Source organism: Pipra filicauda, unplaced genomic scaffold (genome assembly GCF_003945595.2).
Source record: "Pipra filicauda isolate LSUMZ 115617 unplaced genomic scaffold, ASM394559v2 scaffold125_size2111803_pilon, whole genome shotgun sequence".
In the NCBI taxonomy this organism is placed as follows: Eukaryota; Metazoa; Chordata; class Aves; order Passeriformes; family Pipridae; genus Pipra; species Pipra filicauda.
Window position 1 is genome coordinate 1,623,582 of NW_024103718.1, and position 14,877 is coordinate 1,638,458.

A 14,877-nucleotide genomic window follows, 5' to 3' on the forward strand; every position below is an offset into this window, starting at 1 on the left:
TCTAAATTTACTTTATAAAGACAGGCAATTCTGAGAGAGTAGGCATGATTAACTCTGTGATGGTCTGTCTCCTTCTCTTTGCTGACTAGAGAATACATTTGATATCCAGATTTATGACTAGAGATCGGCTTGGCAAGTGTGATTGTTGTATCTTTGTAGGCCTTACACTACAGACCTTGGCATGAGTTAGGCTTTCATTCAGCTGTAATTTCAACTTCTAAGGTGTGTCTATCCTTAGGCATACTTCAGCTCATTTTGACTGCAACAGCTTGAGAACCAGCATTGCAAAGGCATCTGTATGACTTAGTCTGAAGTGATAAATTCAAGATTACTAGTATGTGCAAGAGTTAATTAGAACAGACATTTTTTAGCCTGAACATCACTGCATGAGCTTTTAAATTTCACAATCTGCAGTGTCCCATCCATACGTTGTTTCCGTGGATAGAAGATTGTTTAACGAGAAGTGGTGACTAAGTGATACTGCCTGTCTTTGAAAGGATTTTCACACTGATGAGTGTGAGGAGATGACCCTGAGCAGGTTAAACAAGACCAGGGTTTTCCTTTTGACCACACCAGGACAACTGCAACTGCAAGGCTGGAGTCTGGACCACCAGACTTCTTCAGCTGAGAAGCCCATATATCAGCATTTATAGAGCTGACAGCCAAAGACACATAACATCTTTCTGGAGACCTCTGGGGAGAAAGCACAACTTCCCCAATAGTCCCTTACACTGCTGTGAGATGGCCCACCACAGCCTCTTGAGTGATGATCTGATAATGATGCTGTCCAGACTTCTACAGCTGGAGATTTAGAAGTTGCCCCATCAACATAAGTCTGCTGCTCACAATATTAACAAGCCCTGAGATTTTGTTTTAGGTTTGATGTGCTCTAAAGGTATATGTTGGGCAAGACCTTTGAGCTGGTTTTGCTTCGTGTAAAGCTTAGGACATATGATCCTTGATAGATGTAATTGCAATGGCTGCAAAAACTGCAACCTCCATTCTTCATCTGAGACCTCGAGTGCACATCTGCATTAAAAAATGTGTAGATGCCTCATCCATGGAAAGGATTGGCCAGGTTGGACGAGGCTCTGAGCAACCTGATCTAGTTGAAGATATTTCTGCTTATTGCACAGGGGTTGAACTAGATGACTTTCAAGGTCCCTTCCAAGCCAAGCTGTTCTATGATTCTATGATTATTAAACATATCCATTTCACACATAATCTGAGTTGTTTTTGTTACATCTCAAAGTTATAAACTCTGTCTGTATGTTAGGTTTTTGTCTCAATTCCTTCCACCTTAAATTACTCCAGTGGGCAAAATTATAAATAGTTTCTGACTTTATTCAGTTCAATGTTTATACAGTTGCATTAAATACACACACACATAACATAAGCAAGACAAAAAAATTATTCTTTGATACATTTCAAAATCTGCCTAAAATATTCACAGAAACATTGAAGTTCATCATGGAGGAATAATAGCAGCTTGGTGTGTAAGAAAGACATGATCCTAACTAACTTCTGCTGTCCATTTTTTCATGAATGAAGGATCAAGACAATAGGCTTTTTAGAACAGATGTCACAAACAACAGTTTATCCTTTTCTCAATGAATATGCTCTTTCACATTTATGATTCCTCCATAACAGTCTTCACCACATTGTTCTGTTTAATCTTTGTTCCACAAAACATAGAATACCTTGCTATGTGCTAAACACCACTGTGTTGAACTCCTCCTTGGAGGGTCCGACCATTTGGAACTCCCTCCCAAAAGTAAAGCAGCTTCACGCCTCCCAGAACTCAGGAACATTTCAAGATCCTTTCTCCCACAGATGGTGGATAGAAATAGTTTATTCTTTGTTTAATACTGGGTACATTTCTGCAGCAGTGGAAAACTACACATTGGGAACTTAAACTCCACAATTTCAGTTTTGTTTGTAAAAAACCTGCCACATTAACTCACAACATTTTGGAAGGTCCACTTGAATATGACAGAAAGGTGGATACTTTCTGTGTGTTAATAGTTGACTCATTCTTGAATTTTTTGGTCCGTCAAACTCTCACTGATTCATATAAAGTTCTCTGGATGTTTTCCTTACATACAGAACTAATGTTACTGAATGTATCCATAAAAAATTACAGCTGCAATTTACTGCACTGTTTCTCTTAGAATTATACTTGTTTTCTCCACACACTTAAGACAGGTTTCTATATGTACTCTTGAAATTTCAGAGACAAATAATATATTTGTATAACCAATTATTTCTATTAGTGACTTGTATAAATAAAATCTGAAAGTTATCAACTACCTCAGCCTCTACATGTCACAGACATCTGGTAAGTTCAATTTTATTGAGTTCATAAAATAACAAAAATATATAGCTCTTTACAAGCACTGCTGTCTCATGGTTAAGATCGGTGAAAGTAGTCCTGGATAAACCAGGGACAATTTTATTTGGTTTTCAAATGCCTTTCTTTTAGTGCAAAAGCTGACAATTTCTTGTACTTCCAGAATCTCTGCTTGCCCTTTTGTATGCAGCTGTCACACTAAAATTTCTCAAGGCTTATGTTCTCACCATTGTCTCTCTTTTCATGTTTCCAGCACCTAAAAGACCCAGACTGAAGATGCAAAGCTGTTACTTTCTATTACTTTGGGAAAAAAAAAGAGCTATGAGGTACCTCGTACTTATTAAAATTATAGCTTTAGAATAAATTAATGTTCAAGCAATTAATAAGGTGCAATGACTTTAGCCTGCCCACACTGACCTGAACGAAACTTTTATTTCACTATTGGCTTGTTCCAATTTCATGGTTGATTCATATTCGGCCTTATCAGATTTTCCACATCAACTCCTGTTGCTGCTCAGGCACTTTCATGGGATTTCTCTTTCTTTAGTGTGAGGGCTGAAACTAGCAGATGGATTTGCAGGACCATGGGCTGGATTTGGTGTTACATACATCTGCTTGTTTTTCAGCAATAACCCACCTTTATTCTGCCTTTCTTTAAATAAGCCAGAATAAAACATTACATATTTTTGAAGAATTAGCTTCAAAACCAGATTCTACAATTGTGGCAGGAACCATGCTTGAAATCAAAGTAGAAATCTTTCTTAAGTTAATTTTAAAATCTTACTGTAAAATATCAGCAGAACCTCTTTTGTTAAATATTTCCATAAACCAACAGCATGTAAAAAAAAAGTTTTAAGTAAACCACATATTTTATATCTTTCCAGTTAGTGGGAGCAGAGGTAAGTGTCTATTTGGTCTCATTCGATACAAATCCTCCATTTATTTTAGCATTTGCTGTTGAATCCTCTTTTTGCTCAGTTTTCTCGACATCTGTCTTTGTTTTGACATGGAATCTTCTGTAAAGACGGTACCCTGGAAATCAATATATATTTTGTATTAAATATAGAAATTACAAAAATTACCTGAAAAAGGTACTGTAGTAACATGTAGCCATGCAACATTTTCTTTCCTCATATTGCTGAAACATTCCAACCCATCCAGATAGTTTCTTTAAAGTTATGTTTAATTATTTCGTGTCACTCATCACTGGAAAACTATATTTAGAGATTTTAACAGTTTAAATTCTGCATTTGGTGTTTGACTGCTTTGTGTTCCTGTAGTGTGCAGTGACTTTTAAAAGTACTGCCAGTCTCCCTTGGAAAGCCTTTGGGCTCTTGACTGGGCCTGAGGAATTGACTCTTACCTCTACGTGAGTCCTGCTTGGCAGAGCTGGGACAAAGTGCTTCATCTGTCCCCACCCCATTTCCTGGCAGAGAGGACGGCTAGTTTGGGAGTGGGAACTTGATAGTCACAGCTGGTTTAATGTGTAAGTAACAGGAACAAGGTCCCAACCCTTCTTAGGTTAGGTGTAGGAGCAGCAGTGAAATGTGTATGTGGGAGGAAAAAGGGACTTTGCCTCTATTGGAAGATATTTTCTCACATTATTGATGAAGCTGATGCCTGTTCTCTCAACAGCTGGTGGGGGGGAGGTTTGTGCACGGTTGTGGGGATGGCCCTGCTGGGTAGTTGTATGCACAGACAGCCTGGATCAGTGGAAGAAGATGCATTTGACCTTCCTCAGCCACGTGTAATAACAATCCCATGCTCAGTGTTCTCATATGCCCAGCTGTAAGTGGTGGATACCCCCTTCCTTGTGCTAAAAGAAGGGCCTTTCTAATCTTGAACTGAGCCTGGTATCTTCCTGATTATGTACAGGGCCCTGTAATCATTTGGGTCATAATTTATTGAAGTATTTTGCATTTGATTATTTTTATCCCCTCTTGTTTTCTGCATATGCATACAAAATTAAACTGATAATCAAAATAACAATAATTACAGTGCTATAATAGAAAGTAACTATACCTCCTAAAATTAGCAGCGCAAACAACAGCTGGAAAATGCTGTAGATGAGTGGGAAAGTAAACATCAGTTCAAGTTGTTCAGGACTGAATGAGAGCTGTACTATAGTTGAACATAGCTGAGTATTTTGCATGCCTGTTTCCAGAGACACTGTACGACATCTAAAGAAAATAATACAAAGACAGCTGTGAAATAGCAGCCTGTGGGTCCTTATGCTTTTTAGTAACCTGGATAAGCAAGAAACATGCAGTAACGGATAACTAAGAAAATTGTATCTTTCAGCTCACACAGTCAACAAAACAGTCCACAAGTCATACAGCTGTTACTACCAGATCATATATTTCAGTAGTTGTAAAGGACTGTGATCCCCCTTCAAGCCATATGGGGCAGTCAGTGTCTCCCTTTCTTGTAATGATGTTCTAAATTGTAGATTGCTGTGTCTTCATGAGAAATTTTACTGCAGTCCCAACCCACTTACAAATCAGTTCTGTTTTGCTTGTTTGCAGTGTAACACAAGGGGCACACATGGGAAAGACATATGAAGGACTGGAGGAAATCTTATAATCAGAATCTGTAATAAACACGAACAAGAAAAGTTTTATCTTTGCATACTATTCCAGAAACAGGGTTGGAGAATGAGTAACTGTAACATAACTAATGTTTAGGGAACATTCCTAGCACTGATCAATCATTACATAAAAACTTTTTACACAGCTGAAAAAAGCCTACAGGTCTTCATCATGGAGAATTCCATACCTGTGCCAAGACAGACCAGCTAAGCGAGCCAACAGAAATCCTAAAGAATAACCAGCTGCTGGAAATATGGTGCCAATGATCCATAATTTGGGTGTGATAACCCAGGAACCTTTGTAGAGTATTCCCCCAACCACAGCAATGAGCACAATGAGTATTGCTCCCACAATGGAACCGACCTGTGAAGGGAAAGAGGAAGGACTGCATGAATAGGAGTGCCCAGTGAAATTTAATGGCATGTCAACAAACATGGTGTCAAACATGCCTGTGAGTGTCCCTGAGTCACTGAAACATCTTACTAAACACGAAATCCAATGTTTACAGCAATGCAATTCGCAGCAGGAAGAGAGATTAGATAGCTGCCATTTTTCCCAAACAAGAGACTTGAGATGTACTTCAAGGTGTGACTACAGATATAGATCAAGGCACAGCTAGTATACTTATCTATAGCAGATACCTGTAAAGCTAGTGTTTTGAAGCTGTGGCTATTGTACTTAGAACTGATACTAAAAATAATTTCACAGGTGTGATGTAAACGAGGAATAGTGCACATATCAGAAAAATTTCCCCAGAGTTGTTGGGAAACCGATAGCCAAATAGGTGGAATAATGCATTTTCCTCCCCACCCTTGGGCAATCACACTCTGGGGCTTATTACAGTGTATGCTAACTAGACGCTAGATTGTTAGTTAGTGATAGGAAATTATTTGCCAAGCACAGGAGTAAATCTTTAACGTGGCTGAAAATTCATGCTTGAAAACTGGTTGTGAGGTTGTATAACACTTCTACATAGACCTAATCACTGAAGTTGATCTTATTTCCCGTGGCTGAGTGTATCGATATCTTTACTGCTGCCTGCCAAAAAAAAGTCATAACTCATTCTCTTCTCAGTACCCAAGTGAAATGTCTACTGTTATGGTATATCTTGCCAGGGATCCCAGTGCCAGACTTCTCAGGCTAAGCTTAGGAGAATCTATTTCTCAGTTAAAACATGTATTTCCATTTTACTGGCTTCGTCAGTCTTTGGCTGAAGCCTTTTTAAGAACACTGAGTGAACAAGTGCTTTTGTTTGGCTGAGCTATTAACCGCATGCACCTAGGAAGAAGAAACATGATCTGTCCATGACAAGCTCCTCTATTTCACCTGGCACATTGTCTTTGTGCTCTTATCTCCATTTCTCACTATATGAGTCTTAATCTGACAGCTATGGTTCAATCTTCCCTTGGTGCTTCATCATCCTACATAAAGTAAATTGTCAATGGACCATTCTATGGGTTGCTCACCTACTCAGTAAGAAAGAGGATGAAATGGTGCTTTGCCGAGAGATCAAGTAGAGTTTCTTTTCATGTGAGTGCAAGTCCACGTTTTTCCCTTAACTGATTAAACAGCTTTTGCCAAAACCCTTATATTTTTGATGCATCTGAAACCATCTTGAAAGATAGCTGTATTTTGTGAATAAATTTGGGTTTTTTTTTAAGAGTTGGGATATTCTCAATTTATTTTTTTTAATAAAAATTAACTTCCCACTCAAAATTGAACCACAAAAAAAATCAACACACTGGTTTAAAAGAATAAAGGTTTTTTGATCCAGAATGGTTTTATTTTTTTTTGTTGTTTTGCAGAGAAAAACTTCTTCCAGATGACCTGAATTATTTTCCTTTCAATTTCACTTTACATTATATACTGAACTCAATTACTAACTAGCCAAAGACAAAAGTAGGCTCTTTAGATAATGATGGTTTCTAATAATCTATGCAACTCATGCATGTTTGTGCAGGGGGAAAGCAATATATTTCCACAATGACTCATTTGTTTTCTGCTGAAAACTTCCTGATTCTTATAAAGTCAGATACTAATACTATGAATAGCAAAGTACTGCTTCAGTGGTGCCACTGATTCCATAATTTGCCCATAATTGCTTATGCTTCAGCCTTATATATGTCTCTTACCTTAAGTATAATTTTTGCTTTACTAGGCCATTTGTGGTTAACAAATATTCCAAGGGAAACAGGAATTACGAGAGCTAGCAGAGAAGTTCCTGTAAAAAATAAAAGAGAAATTAAGCCCTTGTATGGTGCAGAAGCTCATGACAGGACAGACACCATGTGGTGTGGCTGAGGGTATGTAGCAAGCAAGCTTTCAGAGGATGTTTCTGATATGCACATCCCAGACCATGCATGCACACTCTACCTGCACCTGCCCATTTGCTTTGCTATAGAGTCTGTTATCTTTGGCAGCCTGTTAAAGTAATTGCCATTCTGCCGAGCTACATGCTTATTCACCTGCATCAGAAAGGCAAACAGAAATCTGAGTGTGCTAATCATCACTATCCTGTGATGTGAGTAGCTATTTTAACTGTTCATTTTGTCTGCAGGTGCTTCTCTACCGCACCATATCAACACCCGGTTTAGAGCTTCTTTTGTTTTGACCTTGCCCCTCCAGTATTTATTTTGAAAGCACAAGCAAAGTATGTGATTTTTTTTCCCCCAGGAACAATGGGAAATGAAATTGAAGAATATGAAAGTGATTCTTCTGGCTTTTAAGATTAGCACAACATGGAACTGCACTTGATAAGCACTAGGGCCACAGCTTTGCAAATCACTGGAGCATGTATTTCTAAATACCTTAACTATTTTCTCTTTGTAGCTGGATGAGATTTTTGACAGGAAGTCAAATGAAGCCACTCCTGGCAGTGTAGATTGCAGCTTTTCAAAGAGACTCAGTAGTTTTAATCACTTGCTTAATTATCCATGTGTGCTTAAGTATTTTGCCAGATTATGGCCTCAGCATTTAGCGCTTCGCAGGATTGTGTCTTAAAGCTGTTACAAACACTTTCATCCAGAAGAAGCAACTATTCCTATACGAATTATTCTATATTCTTATTCCAATATCACGCAGGTCTCAAAGTCATTTGGAAAGAAAAACATGCACAATCTTGTGATAAATATCTGTACAATATTTATAATGATTTCAAGTCTTGTGGATGATGGGAAGTGATTTCTGGTACCTAAGTCCCATGAAGGTTATTAGAAAGTAGGAAGACAAATATTTTAAAAAATTTGATGTGATATCTTCCTAAGTCTGCAGGATGATGATATAAAGGTAGTTGTCACTGGAGGGAGGATAGACAGTCAGAAGGGCAGCTGGTCCACTGGACTCACCAATGTTGCTATAGGGGAGTACAATTGCATCAGAATCAGTCCACATCTTGGTGTAAATAAAGAGGCAAAGTGGCATCATTCCCATTGCAAGCAGTGTGGAGCAAGTTGTCATGCTGATGCTGCAAAGAAATTGGTTACAGTGACGGTTCATCTCATGCTAGCCCATAGTCTTTCTCATTTTCTTATTACCACCTCACACCTCTCGAATGATTGGGTAAGGATTGCTGCTGGCTGCAGTCAATTTATCCTGTATATCAGATTAGAAAGAAGACAAATGAAAGGAATGACTTCTGCTGAAAAGAAAGGAGCATGAAATATCAAGGTGTTCTGCAACCACAGAACCATAATTTTGGTACAAATGAGTCAGTCAGATAGGTGGTCAGTGGGAAGGTCTGTTGGCAAGTCTGTCTGCATGCTGCCTGTCTGGCTGGTTTCTGAGAGGACGGCAAGCTGCACAGGGGGGAGATGAACATCAAATGGAGCTTTCCATTACACCAACAGTTCTAGAGTGTTCAAATTTCACTCTGAATTCAAGAGCATAAAAAAATATTTCATTGTCTAGGATGTTTGATGCAATAAAATTCCCTTTTCTGGCTTGTTTTGCTGTAGGCCAAAGAATAGGTGCTGAGAACTGCTCAGTGAAGCTTAGCAAAGTATTGTTTCCTCCTTTATGCAAAGATATTTCTATTTTCTGAAACACCTTGTACAAAAATATGCATTCTGCTACAGAATGAAGAAAGAGGAAAAGGTAAGACATCCAAAGTAAGGAGGAAACTGTCACAATCTGAATAGAATGGATAAAAATTATGCCTACAAATCACTTTTCTGGCATAAAAATACTGAGAGAGGGTTCTAGTTAAGAGCCTTTGGAAGTTTCCTTCTGAGCCTCACTTCTGATTTCTCTTTTGTGCTGCTTGTCCTCAGAAAAGGGACTATTGACCCTGACCCACAACTGAGCAGATCCAGGGAAATATAGAACAATTAATACAGAAACCACAGGAATATTTGTATTAATTTTGGTTCCTGTCACTCTCTTCTTTAGAGTAATTGAAAAGAATTTTGCAGAAGCCTCTGGCAAGAGAGTTCTTACAAAAATTTCTTACAGAGAAAAAGAGTCATGGTCTACAATTCAGGTCTGATGAAGTCCCAAATGGATAAAAAATCTTATTTTTCCTACCTCTCTGTTTTCTACATCTTTATACTATCCCTGAATGTACATCTTTCTCCAAAGTCTGGATATCCTCTAACCCCAGTCCCTGTGCTCACAGAAGCAGTTGTTCTTGTGAAATATCAAAAGATGTTTCTATGGGAAGCATTAGAGGATATCAGCTGCTTGCGAGTTACTAAGAAAGGTATGAAACATCATACTTCACCTCACTGTGATTGTAATAGCAATTATAAAACTAATTCCTGCTCTAACTTCTGGTCTATTTGCACAGTGATGTTTTGAAGCAGGATGTAGACAGTAGTCATGGATTTTAATGTGTAAACATAAAATATTACCAGTTAAAAACAAAACCTTGTCTGATATGATGGGCAGGCTTTCTGTAATACTGTAGTGGTTCCAGAAACCAGCCACACTACTTCTAGTGCTATTCTATAGAGAACAGAAGATGCTTAGGTTGACAATCTGCTTACCTCTTATACCCTCTGGTCCCTGAAACTTTGTCACAAAGGTACTGACCAAAAGGTTTTGACTTCTTAAGATAAAGGTCTTTACCTGAAGAATAACCTTTTAAAGGCATTTCCAATTTACTTCACCTTCTGCCAGCATTATGGGATAGAAACCCTACTCATATTTATAGCATTATCAATTTGGATTTTTACCACAGATTTTAGTGGTGCAGCTCTGAACAATACTGAGCTGAGAAAGCATAGTTTAGCTCAGTGTATTCGTCTGAGGAGAGACTGGAACAGAATTTCAGACTCGTATTGGATATCTTTCCATCTGTGGTTTATTAGACCTGTATTAATTGAAATTAAGTGTCTTACAGATTCTTAATATCATAGGTCTTTCCTCTACAGTGAGGAAGTTGATGATTAGCAGAGCTGACCTCATACATAATTTGAAAGCTGGTATTACATTAACACCTGTATGTGACAGAAAAGCTCACTATTTTCAAAGGATGGAAAAATGTCGTATTAAAGCTACAAACATTAACATTCTTAGCCTATTTGCTCTAGTTCCACATCTTTCTTACTTCTATTATTTTTTCCATTTCTAGTTCAGACTGGTACATGATAAATGGGATGAATGTTCCAATTTGTGTTACTCTGTGGGAAAGAGAGAAATGATTATGTTTATTTTAGAGAAAAGTAATCGGGATATAAAAATAAAAAGATGGCTCATTTTTAAAGGCTCTTAGAGTTAATGAACCCCCCATGGAATTTTCGTCAAGACTAGGGTTAATTTTCCTGTGTGTTTGGTGTCCTAGGCCAGATTAGGTGCCTTACATATCTGCTTCCGAGTTCAGAGCACCCTTTCATTCAGATCATCACACTTTGCCACAAAGGAGTTTTTTCATTGCCCCCAGTATGCAGGATTGCCTTATGTAGTGGCTTCTAGCCTGTAAAATATTCCTTCAGTTCGAAGACTTTGCATAAAGTTCAAGGAGCAGATAGAATTATCACAAGTGGTATTCATTTGTATTACTTCCCAAAGAGAAAATCAATACCTGTCTTTTTATTGTGTAGAACACAAAAGGAGGGATAATATTTTTCCACAGGTACTCTTTTTCTGAGAACAATTACATAACCACTATTTTGTACAGAGGATTCTTATCCTAAATTCTATGTTATTATTATTTTTTTTTATTTGGAAGAAAAATAATAGTTCTAACTTGGGCAAAGTTTTCATAATCTTTAGTCTTAGCTGTCTTCATAAAGGATATTTGCTGCAGGATCTGAAGTTTTACAATAAAGACATTTTCTAATGTACACAATTCTGTTGTGATATGTTCTGCATGAATTCCCAATGAACAAATATTCCCAAGGATATTTGTTATTCTGCTTTTATTTACTGCTATTACAGTAACTAAGCATCTTTACAAGAAGAACCTCTACAATGCATGTGCCAGGAGGCTAAGAAAAAATTCAGACAGGTGAGACAGTCCTTTTCAAGACAGACTTTACAATGTAAGGAGCCACATGAAGTACTTAGAGAATGGTTGCTCTTACCTTAGGTCCATGTCTCCATCCACCCAATAGCAAATGACATTGGAGGCTGTGCCTCCTGGACAGCATCCCATGATCAGCACCACAACAGCTTGAATAGGAAGGACGTTAAAGGCCAAAGATAGCAAGAAGGCTGTGAGAGGCATAATTCCAAACTGGCAAAGGAAACCGACAAAAATACCCCAGGGTCTTTTTATGTGGTGCAAGAAATTCTTAAGTACCACATTGCAGCCCATGGAGAACATCACCAAAGCCAGCATAATTGTTAGAACAGTACTTAAAACTACGCTCAAAGTTTGATTAAAATTATCTTCTGGTAATACACAAGATGTCCCATCACAAATAGTAGCATTTTCTGGACAAGTTGTGAAGTCTTCTGCCAAAGAGCTACCATTAAATAGCTGGGAAAGAAGGTATGTCTGCATTTTGAAGTACAGAACTGCTCAGTACATTGACAGTAAACTTTCAAGACTGTGTAAATGGTTGTTTGCCAGAGAGTCCTTTTAAACGATCAAGGAAGCAATAAAGTGCAATACATGCTTGAACACTTATTGTTCTTGAAGGGTTTGGCACAGTGCTGATTCATAGGATTATAAAAGTTGCACTTGCTTGGTATGGTGACAATTAATCATTTATTCATATGATAATGAGGAATCTCACATCAAGAGAATAGCTGTGTTAATATTTAAGAGCGTAAAGGAGGCTTGTGATGTTTCTGAGTCTATGAAATGAGAATCACAGGAGGATGAGAAAGTTTAGACTTCATTCCTTGAATTTCTTGCATACCTTTAGGAGAGTTGTTCATGCATCTGATGTCACTGACATTACAGGGGTCTGTAGTGTGAGTGACCAAGACATAAGAAACCGTGAGTAGAAGTCTTAAGATATGATTTGAAGCTGAAATTCTTGCTAATGGATGCAAAATTCACCATGACACACAGACTCATTTGAATGAGGTGGAATCTTCATTTCTGGTGGCATGAAGATTTGTGGTCCTCCTGGCACCTGTTGCCAGGTGCAGCTTGCACAGCCACACTTTGCTCCAGCTTGAAATGGAAGTGGTGGAGAGCGAGGAGTGTGGGGTGGCGACAGCAGAGGAGGAAGGAGACATATTCTCTGAGCGAAGCATGGGGAGTGGAGAGCAGGGCAGTGGGACTGGCATGTTGTTGTGGAGCCATGGTACTCAGCCAAAGTCAAACACGGGCCATAACATGTTTGGGATCTGCGGTGGGGGGGTGTGAATTGACACAGACAGGCAGCTGGAACAGCCACAAAACCATGAGTGAAACACAAAGAGTAAATTTGTTTCATTACCTCTCTAACTGGAGGATCCCACAGCAACACCTGGACACATAAGAGGGAACGCAGCACCATCAGGCTCAGTCCATCCTGGTGGGCTGCAGGTCTGCTGTTTGCACCCATTTATCAAGGGCCCATACACGTGTAATTTACCACCATGCTGTGATCTCCCTTATGTTTTTTATGATCTCTGAGCTTTGATCTCTCTCCCAAAACAAGGAGCTCAAGCATGTCTGTGAGAGTGCCTCCAAGTTTCTGTAAACACCTCTGTTATCTCTACACAGAGATTCTACTTCACAAAACTGACCGAGGATAAACAGCAGTAGGCATAATATATGAAGTTACCCACACTGATATTTTTCAGACCTCAGTATTTCCAGCTGCATGGTCACTTGAGCAAATCTACCATCCTCCTCACCATTCTTCCACTTTTAACCCTTCCCTCCCAACAGGGGTGACAGTACAGATCCCCTTCTGTGCCCACTGTGGTGAGACAGGTTTCTTGTGCCCCAAGGCTCAGAAGGCATGAGAGGTTGAGGTAGGGCAGCTTCTCCGTGATCCCTTTCAGATCTTACAGCTCTGGGATGGGCACAGGACATGCAGTAGGGCATGGCTAATGCCGTCTTTCTATGTGGGTCCAGAAGAAATTTGTGGCATCATTGGTGTATTTACTTCCTGCTATGTGTCCCAATTCTCTCTGTCCTGACTTAATTCAAATTTTTCTCTCTTGTGTGCTGTCCTGTGGAAACATGTACCAGTCTCAAGTTTTCAAAAGCTGTCAAAGGTTTACCCCTCAGGCTTACTTCAAAATTTGAAATGTTTTCAAGGGAAGAATTTTGATTATTCTTTGCCTGTGCCCAAACTTTTTGGCAGAAGTATCTTCAAGTGTAGATCTTAGATTAAAATCAAATCTGAAACATAAAGTACAATTGATGCCCCCCAATCATCCTTATTTTTTTATTTTATTTATTTAATATAGACTTTTTTTTTACTGGGGTAACATGCTAAGCCGTAATAATTTTCAGCAAGCAACACTCATGAGAAGCCTCAGCACTTTTTGCCTAACCTCAGTGTGCAAAATGAAAGATGTTGCTATTTTTTTTTTCACCTTAAATTGTCAACTGTTGAGAGGGAACTGACTGTACCAGAAAGGATTTCTCAGCATGCTCGGATGGCACCTGTTTCTTTATAAAGGGGTCAGCTAAATGGCTGTCTCTCCTGAGTCACTGTTTGGTACCTGTTGGGATAAAGTCAGAGTAGCTTAATCCTCCCAGGCAGCTGGTAACTCCTACGCTGTGATTAGTGCTACATCTGTGTGACTATGATATGTCTAATAGAACAACAAGTAAGGTAATAAGGAGTAAATGAAAGGAAGAGAAGGTTACAAGATCTCGGTTTGGCAGAATACCCTATTCTCCTTTTTTACTCTTGCTTTCAAACAGAATGTTTTAGCAGCTTTTATTTTTCAATCCAAGTCTTTTAAGGGGCTATTTAGGTTTTAAAAACATGCTGTATTAATATTTTCTATAAAACCTGTGTCAGAGTCTCAATTTGCACTTGAACTTACTTCTTGTTAAAACTAAAATTTTTTACTGGAGTATTTTGAAATCTCCAGCATGCCTCAGGACCAGGAGTGACTTTCCTAGTCCTGTAAATGTCTGTGATGCTGTGGGAACTCAGAGTGAGTGGTCTGGGAGAGGAGTTGAGGGATCTCCAGCTCACAGTGGCTGCAAGGGCTTCCTTTCTCCTCCTCCCTCCCCTTTCAGAGCATGTATCTGGGCTGTGTGAGGATGCTTGATGCTGTCTCCTCAGAAACAGCACAGATGAAATGTGTCTGCTTTTGGTCTCCAGCCTCTGCTGAGAGATTAGCGTCCAGCTCTCATTTTGGAGTTTAACTTCTGGAAATCGTGTGTAGGGGGAGAGCATCATGCTCAGGCTTTGTGCTTGGCTAAGGACAAATGGGACAACAGCTACTCACTTGCATGTCCTTGTGGGTCAGCAGGTGGTATAAAATTAACTTGTACTTACTGCTAGCTTTGTCTTTGGTTTTTTTCTTCTATTTTAAAAGGGGTGGTTGTGAGTCATTAGTTCAGCAGCTAGCTGTATAAAACCTTAGATTATA

General features: G+C 38.9%; 1 protein-coding gene across 1 annotated transcript; it reads right to left on the reverse strand.

The window, feature by feature from the left end:
* Window positions 1-1,383: 1,383 nt before the first annotated feature.
* SLC10A2 (solute carrier family 10 member 2) lies at window positions 1,384-11,881 on the reverse strand. Its single transcript, XM_027730797.2, has 6 exons — window positions 11,460-11,881; window positions 8,283-8,401; window positions 7,071-7,159; window positions 5,126-5,301; window positions 4,373-4,530; window positions 1,384-3,382 (listed from the first exon to the last, which is right to left on the reverse strand). The coding sequence occupies exons 1-6, from the start codon at window positions 11,879-11,881 to the stop codon at window positions 3,258-3,260; spliced, it is 1,089 nt and encodes a 362-aa protein (XP_027586598.1). The 3' UTR covers window positions 1,384-3,257.
* Window positions 11,882-14,877: the final 2,996 nt, after the last annotated feature.

Bases quoted from the DNA above. Each gene is read 5' to 3' on its own strand.
- SLC10A2 (XM_027730797.2), bottom strand. From the start codon at position 11,881: ATGCAGACATACCTTCTTTCCCAGCTATTTAATGGTAGCTCTTTGGCA. The intron at 5,302-7,070 runs GTAAGAGACATA...TTCCCTTCACAG, and splicing joins AAGCAAAAATTATACTTAAG to GTCGGTTCCATTGTGGGAGC. The intron at 4,531-5,125 runs GTATGGAATTCT...TATTTTCTTTAG, and splicing joins GCTGGTCTGTCTTGGCACAG to ATGTCGTACAGTGTCTCTGG.